This window comes from Benincasa hispida, chromosome 3 (assembly GCF_027475165.1).
Source record: "Benincasa hispida cultivar pf3 chromosome 3, pf3_genome.v1.1, whole genome shotgun sequence".
Classification (NCBI taxonomy): Eukaryota; Viridiplantae; Streptophyta; class Magnoliopsida; order Cucurbitales; family Cucurbitaceae; genus Benincasa; species Benincasa hispida.
In genome coordinates, this window is record NC_143480.1 from 33,533,888 (window position 1) to 33,542,477 (window position 8,590).

The window sequence follows — 8,590 nt, forward strand, 5'->3', positions numbered from 1 at the left end:
ATAATTAAATAGGATAATTGTTTTAAATGAAAAAAGTTTTGAAAATATGTTTAAATATAGTAAAATGTTTAAGTTTATTAGTGATAGACGGTAATATTTTACAATATTTATAAATAAATTGACTCGTTTTCTATATTTGAAAACAACCCTATTAAATATCTATACAACATTAAATATTTTATATATTTTTCTAGTATATTTCTATAGAAAATATAAGGTATAATTCTCAAATTTTATGTATATGGAGTGTGTGATAGGGGAAATAGAAGAAGCACCAAGAAGTAAAAGTTTTGCTTAACTATATATGCTTTGGCATTTGTGAATTTTGGCATTTGTGGTGGTTAGATTCAAATCATATGGAGGTTTCATATTCAAACATATACAAATATAGTTGAATAGATAAGATAACCGAATTATCATCTTAAAGATCGATGGTTCACTTTCAATTTCAAATACATTAAAGGAGATTGATTTGGTACATTATGACATCTTGAACAACTTTTATTGGCAAAGAAACTCAAAAGAAATTAACATAAAACAAACAAGGAATATGAAAATTATTCAAAGATGTTTGAGATTTGATCTCAAAGAGCTAAATGCTGCAAACCATCCCTTTTGAGTAGGATGTAGGGAGTCCCAAAACAAGGCCAAATTAGGATGTTTGCACAAAGTGTACATTTTGTTGCCATGTTCATCCACACTCCCACATGAAAATTCACTACTTACTCCAAAACAACAAGGCTTCAACGGTGTCTTAAAGCTTACGCCAACTTTAGGGTTTCCTTTGTTTTGGATGATGGACAAAACCGTGTCATACATATCAAGAATGAAGAAATTAGGAGATCCCTTTGTTTCATTGTTAAGTTTCTCCACAGCTTTCTTCAATAAAATGTTGTGAAATTCAACAAATGAGTTCATAGTTGCATTGCATTTGTTGAATGATGGGGCTGTAAGTTGAGGATAACATCCCACAGGCCCTAATCCAACAACAACTATTTTTTTCACTCCCAACCTATAAATGCGCTTCAAATTCACGACTATTTGATTCACTACTGAGATAACGAATGGTTTGAATCCCTAACAATGAGAAGAATAATACAAAATTAGAAATACATATATGTTACCAATTCAACAAACAAAGATAACAAAAAAACGTAAACAGTAGAAATCGATGTAGAGATTTACGTAGTTTATTAGCAGTGTGTTAGCTATGTCTATTAAATCACCAATTGACCTAAAAGCTTAAATTAATAGGTGTAGACAAATTTAATCATCATCTAACACTCTCACTCATTTGCAGGCTTGAAATATGAAGAAGACCCACCAAATGGAAATCAATATTAATTGGAGTGAAAATAACTTTGTAGGAGTTTAACCACATAACCTCTCTAGACCACATACTCTGATACTATATTAAATTGTCAATGGACCAAAAAACTTAACTAATAGATGAAGGCAAATTTAGAGTCTATTTGAATTGACTAAAGAAAAACTATTTCTTTTTTAAATTATTTTTATTTAAACTATTTTGACAAAAAATGTATAAAATACACTTTGAAAGCATTTCAAAACTAAAGCTATTTTGAATGATTTTCAAAACATTTCAATTTTTTAAAAAAATAAATTAAACCTTCGAAAAGTTAAACCAAACACACTCTTAATATTATATCACCTAACAAAGTCTATATGCAGAGGGTGAGAGCAATTTAATATCAGAGAAAAAATATAAGATTGCAGATTTATAGGTGCCCATAGCATTAGAAAGTTTATCTAATGCATTTCTCTAACCCCTAGAATCAGCAAGACCCTAAACTTGGTTGTTCAAAGTAGAAAATAACAAATTGAAGACATTTCAATGCATAATTAGAAATATAACCAGAGCTTGTAATAAGTTTCAATGAAGTTTAATTACCTGTGGAGAACCATTGGTAGCTAGGTAAAAGGAATAATCATTGCCTGATGGAGAGACAAGGGCAATAGAGGAGTGGATATCATATGAAGTGAAGATGGAATTGGCAATGAGATTTTGGAATAAGTTTATTTGAGTTGTCATATTTGGGAAAGGAAATGATGTATCGAATACGCCAGTTCCACCAAAAGCAAAGTTGATACCAAATTTCGGTCTTTTGTTTCCAATTTTTTGCCATGCAATGAATGGGGTTGGAGATTTCTTCAGCCCAAGATACTTTGCTACATGTGTCACATATGAAAATTTATATATATATATATCAAAAATAATAAATAAATAAATAAATTACAAAAATTTAGATCTCTCACAACCATGTTATTAAAGTACTTTATAACTATTTTGCTTTTCCATGGGCTTTGCAATTTATCTTACATACAAATAAATCTATGTATAAAGTTTAGTACACAATGAAATTCTCGATGTCAAAGACTTTCGTGGTAATTAAGTTTAATAATTATTATCTTGTCACGTCGTTTCAAGTTTTCTTATATAGTTTAAATAATAATTATTAAACTTCTTCCTTTGCATATAAGGGTTCGATAATTATTTAAAATATCTAATAAATCTTATGAAACCACGTGAGAAGTCTACATTTACGAGAGAAATTTAAAAAGATCTCGATAATAAAACCTTTTCATTTTTTAATTACCTCAAGGCTTATCCCAAACTTCTAGTTTATTTTATTTATTAAAATAAAGAGAATTTTCAATCATTAACATACATGTCATTTAATATATATATATATATATATACTCGCTCAATTCCTAATTCATATTCTTTAAGATAAAAACATCATAATTTATAGATTATTTGAATAATTCATTACCAACCAATAATTTTATACTAATATACCGAAGTTTAATTTATAATTGAACCACTTTTGAGTATTGACTTTTAGCGACCATTGGTCTTTTTTTATCCCTAATTATTTTTATTTTGTTAAATCTCATTCTTTCGTTTGTTATATCTTTTTTTAAGTTAAAAATATACCTAAACCCTTAAACAATAATATATGGGGAAGACTATACTTGAACTTATTGTCATCAAAAGAAATTGTCACTTGTGTTAGGACAACTTTTTCCCCTTCTAAAATCAAAAGCATGCCCGTTTCCTTTTTCAAAATATTTTTTAGATTGGTTTAGATTTTTTTTTCTTTTGTTTAAAAGTTCGAACTTTAATTAAAGTAACAATTTAGTCACTAAATTTTTATTAGTAATGATTTAGATCTTTTACGCTTTAAACTTGTAACAGTTTAGTCCTTAAATTTTTATTTAATCCCTATACTTGACAAATCGTAACGAATTAGTTTTTATTGTGAAAAATATTCTTAAAATTTAATGAAATTTCTTACATATTCAAATCGTTAAATTGGTTAAAATCAATTTCGTTTAATAAATTAGAAAAGTTAAGTTGTTATATAATAAAAGTTGACACTTAATTTTGAAAAAAAAATTATAATAGAGATTAAACTATCACAATTTTCAAAATATAAAAACTAAATTGTTACTTATTAAAGTTTAAGAATTAATTTGATACACATTTGGAAGTAATGTGACTAAATTGTAATTTTAATAAAAATTTAAAGATTAAAAGTGATTTTAAATCTTTTTAGTACCATAATTGTGAGATAAGAAATTAGATCGAAAGTCATGTTAATAGCACTGACTCAACTAACTTTATATATATATGTATAGCTCAACATAGGAATAGGGATTATGTATTCAAATGGCAAACTTTTTGTATTCTACCAATTTAGAATGACTTAAAAAAGAAAAAAAAAAGTATTTTTAAGTACTTGAAATATTATTTTGAGATAGTACGAGATTATTTACCAAAGAAATCAGTCAAAACACGACCATCGGAGAAACGACCGGAAGGGACGCCGGGAAAAGTGATTCCATAAGGAAAGTTCCGAGCACCGGAAGTATTGACATTGATGTTGCCAGTGTCAACGTAGGAATCTCCAAAGACGATGAGCTTGGTGGGGTGAATATGGAAATGACCAGCCGATCCTTGCCCTAATTAAGGAATTAATTAACTTAAATTCCATTATTACACAAAAACACACAAAAATTAAACTTCCATAGCTAAAGAAGGGAAATAAATATTAACCTGAAAGGAGAGAGAAAATGAGAAGAGAGAGAAACGTAAACAAAAGCTTCTTTGAGGCCATCATAATTCTACAAATTACACAATCCGACTACTTCATAAATTTTATTGCATATATATAGTGGTTTTTAGAAATGGCCGGTCCAACCGCGTCCGTCTGAACCGATGGATGTAATTAGAATATTTCTAATTTTTTTTATAGTAATTTTCTATTGTTCTTCAGCAATGGCGTCTTCCACGTTCCAAATTAAAAAGCTTGTATGTGAAAGCAGGTTTCTATTATTAATTAATTGTTGGATTAGGTCGATATATCTACGAGTTATTGGGAATTCTTTTTTATATGAACACAATCACTAAAAAAATAAAAAGAATAATTCAGATTACCGGTATTTTTAATAAGATATTAGAGGTTGAAGGATTTATTCTGATATCATCTATTCTATCTACATCATACTTCAATTCTAAAAGCGATGCATTAATGATTTGTAAGAAATTCTAAAAGCAATGCATCGATGATCAAACAAATTAAATAGACACGATTTTTTCATTTACTTCTTTCAATTCGTATGAAAATATACGTTTGGAAATAAATTTATGTATAAATGATGTGTTGATTATCATTTGGATTAAAATTTTATTTTATTTTTAATTTTAATTTAATAATTATATCGATAGTCTTATGCATTATGTTTGGATTGACTTCATTAAAAAAAATTAAGAAAAGGTTCAAATTGTTGGGTGACATTAAGTGCCATTAGCATATTTTTAATTAAATTTCTGTTTTGGACTTCTTTGAATTATAGGTATTGCAAGAAATTTTTGTAGGGTCCATAAAATCCCCATATGGAATTAAAATGTCCACATTTTGATGATTTCTCAATCGTCGGTTCAAAATTATAATATATGTATTTTAGAAAATATATATAGAGAGAGAGGTTGGTGTAACATCAATTCCAAACAATTGGTTTGGACCATCACATATAGTTAAATAAAACATGATGTTCACATTTACATGTGAAGTGTGGTATCGTGATTTTTTTTTTCAAAAATTTAAATCACGAATTTCATGATTTTCAACCTATATTGATACTAGTTGAATTAAGCTCTTTTCAACGACCATACATAAATTAAAATAGTAAACTGGAGGAAGAAATTGCATATAACTTAGGGAACGTAATAATCCAATTTCATATTTTATATGCTAAAAAAGTTATAGCTCTCGATCTCAAAAAAAGAAAAAATAATAATCCAGGATATTATTAAATCTCAAGAGGGTGATACTCCAAAATTTAACCCACTTGGGCCATAGTGCAATAATGGACATTAATGGTGATTTTTGTAATGAGATATATGATTGACAATCCAACCTTCACTAGATAGTAGGATGATATTGTCTATTTTGGATATGAATTTTCACAACTTTATTTAGATGTCATGTATTTATCTCTTTTTTAATCGATGTGAAACTAATCTGTTTGATGTATATATACTCACACAAATAGTGATTAATTGTTTTAGTTCAAACAGTAATTAATTCACATAGAGAACTAATATACTGTTTATTGGGGCTCATGTTTATAATTATAATTAAACGACCAATATCATTACTTGAATATATTTAATTCTTTTCAATATTAAGATGTTACAATAGCGAAACGAAGAGACATCACAATTTTTATAAGATAAGTAGGTTACTTTTCTCATTACGTTTTTAAGATGAAATTGCATGTGTATTGAATATGATATCAGAGTTCATGAAACCCAAACAAGCATTTCGTGTAAAATTGTAATTTGATCTAAAAATAATGAACCCAAAAAGTCATTATCTTGATGAGTGAAATGTGAAACTTATTTGTATCTCATATAAACATCTATCAATTTATTTTGATGAAAATAAGAGGCAAGTTTAATCTTAGCTGTATTTGCAATTGTAGTTTCTCATAATTTGCCTTCATCCATTAACTTAAAATTTTGGGTCAAATGGTGATTTGACACATTATTGCGCTTAACTGTTCTATTGTAATTTGCCATATGTTTCTCACATACTTGTTTGATAGTGATAATATATTTTTCAAAAATTACTTATTATTAAGTTATATAATATTACATTTGTCTTCATCCATTAGTTTAAATTTTTTAGTCAATCATGATTTAACATGGTATCAGAGTCCACAAAGCCTACACAAATATTCGGTCCAAGAAAAAAAATTGGGATTCGATTAAGAATATATGATGAACACAAGATAGATACCATCTCGAGGATTCTACGTTGGAAATATTAAAGGATCCCACTACTCTTTGTAAGATAGATGAGATATTTCTATCATTACTCTGAATCTAATATTATTTAACATGATATCATAGTAGGTAGTCTTGGAGGTCATGTGTTTAAAGTCCTGTAACGTTATTTACTCTCTAATTAATATTGATTTCTATTTGTTGGGTCTTGATTGACAGATTTTAAGTCTACAAGTGTGAAGAACATTAGATAATAGAATATTAAATTTCATTCATTAATTTAAGCTTTTAGGTCAATTGGTGATTTAATACTTAATGTAATAAAGACACAGTTATTTTAAAAAGTTAATATTATTCAACACATAATGATCAAAGTTGAAGAAATAGAAGATCTTAATGGAAAAGTGATGTAGAATGTATTACACTGTACCATTAGGAATGTTTTAAGTCTTCTAAAACGCGTCTATAGGCTACTCGTTTCATTAAAAAATTGTAGCATTTGATTAATTTTTTAAATTGCTTTAATTTTAATCAATAAAAAAAATTGTTTATATATATTTATAAGGTATTGTTTTTTGGAAGAGAAATATGATCATAAGGCATTTAAGTTGCTTATATATATTGATCCCTCTAGCCTCGTGTATATTATTCCAAAAAAAGAAATTGCTTATATGTATTTGTAAGGTATTATTTTTTGGAAGAGAAATATATTTATAAGCTATTTAAGTTTCTGAGCTATATACCTAATAACTTATTAACTAAACTTAAATGGTATGGTTTAAGTTGAATTATAAATTTATTTACGAATTTGATTGAAATAAATGAATATTGTATGACGTAAGTTGATTCAAGTTATTTTCTTATCATTATAATTTCTTCGATTCAGGTAATCGGTTCCGAAATCAAAAGTGTCTTGTCTAGAATAACTCTTTTATTGAAAATGTTGTATACTTTATAGACACTTTATAAGTATAAGTGGAATCAAATAGACACGATGGAAGTAAATTAGAAACCTTCTCATTCCTTAGTGGGTTGGTTAGAATGGGGCAAATATTATTTCAAAGTTCATTGCACATCATTCCCGCCGACCGAAAATCAGAAGCTGCTGTGAAATCACTACGTTTTCCAATTCCAACACATTATTCATAGATTAATAACCATTTTGCCAAGTTGCTATTTATCACCACAATTAATTTCAACTAAGAATTTATCAATTCAAGAATTAACTATTATAAATCTATATTCTCCTACCAGTTTGTCAATGGTTTGATCTTCCTTGACCCTGAATATATTGTTAGATTAAAAAAAAACGATTTGATGGAGATTTAACTCAATTCTTAATACGGAAAAATGCTAGTATTATGGTAGTGTGAATATTTCTCTTTTTTTTTCTCACCTGACCAACGTGAGGATATATTTGACTTCACTATCTTCCTAATTACTTACTCTTTAAAAAAAAAAAAAAAAAAAAAATGAATAAGAACAAGAAAGAAAGAGAGAGGAAAATTCCCCGTTGAATGGTGGTCATCATTGTATTTAGTTGGGTCTGAGTGGGCATGTGGTTGACTATGGAAATTCACAAGTTGTTCTATTAAAATGAATTTCTACACAAGTCCCATTGCTTCAAATATACATTATGCCACGTGCCATTTCAGGTCTCATGTGATGTGACGCCTCAATTTTAGGGTTTCTTTTTTTTTTTTTCTTTTTGGGATAAAACGAATCTTACTTTTGAAGCATATTTAAGTCATTGGATTTTGTTGAACCTCATGTTAATAAATGAAAAGAACTTCGATATAAAAAATAAAAATAAATAAAAATAAAAATAAATAAATAAAAAAAAAAAAAACTTATTGTGTATCCATCGTTCTTGTTACTATATATACGTACCTTACTTTGCAAATTAGCAAATTATAATCCTTAATTTAAGCTAATTTAGAATCTTTTATATCTTTACTTTGTGTATATTTACCCATCTCATATACTTTGTAATATACAATTTGAATAATATACCAGAAATTTCACCACATAGTATTAGAGCTTAGGGTTTTATTCTGATCAACTCATGTCAACCACTGCCTTGTTCCTCCTGCCACTACTCTACTCTACTCCATTCCAGTTCTGATCTGACATCTGTGCCCAGTCGACATCTCGTCCAGACCTGCCCCCAAATCTAATGCTCCTACTATTGAGGTTGATGTCCTAAATCTCGTAGGGTCCTGTAGTTTGTAAACACCTGTATGAACAAACATTTTGTGATTTATAATATGAGAT

At 27.9% G+C, this 8,590-nt stretch overlaps 1 protein-coding gene across 1 annotated transcript; it reads right to left on the bottom strand.

The window, feature by feature from the left end:
- Positions 1-413: 413 nt before the first annotated feature.
- Positions 414-4,305, bottom strand: LOC120074452 (GDSL esterase/lipase At5g03610-like). Its single transcript, XM_039027579.2, has 4 exons — positions 4,082-4,305; positions 3,802-3,987; positions 1,913-2,190; positions 414-1,077 (listed from the first exon to the last, which is right to left on the bottom strand). Exons 1-4 carry the CDS (start codon positions 4,143-4,145, stop codon positions 562-564), a joined length of 1,044 nt encoding a protein of 347 aa, XP_038883507.2. The 5' UTR covers positions 4,146-4,305; the 3' UTR covers positions 414-561.
- Between the last annotated feature and the right edge of the window lie 4,285 nt (positions 4,306-8,590).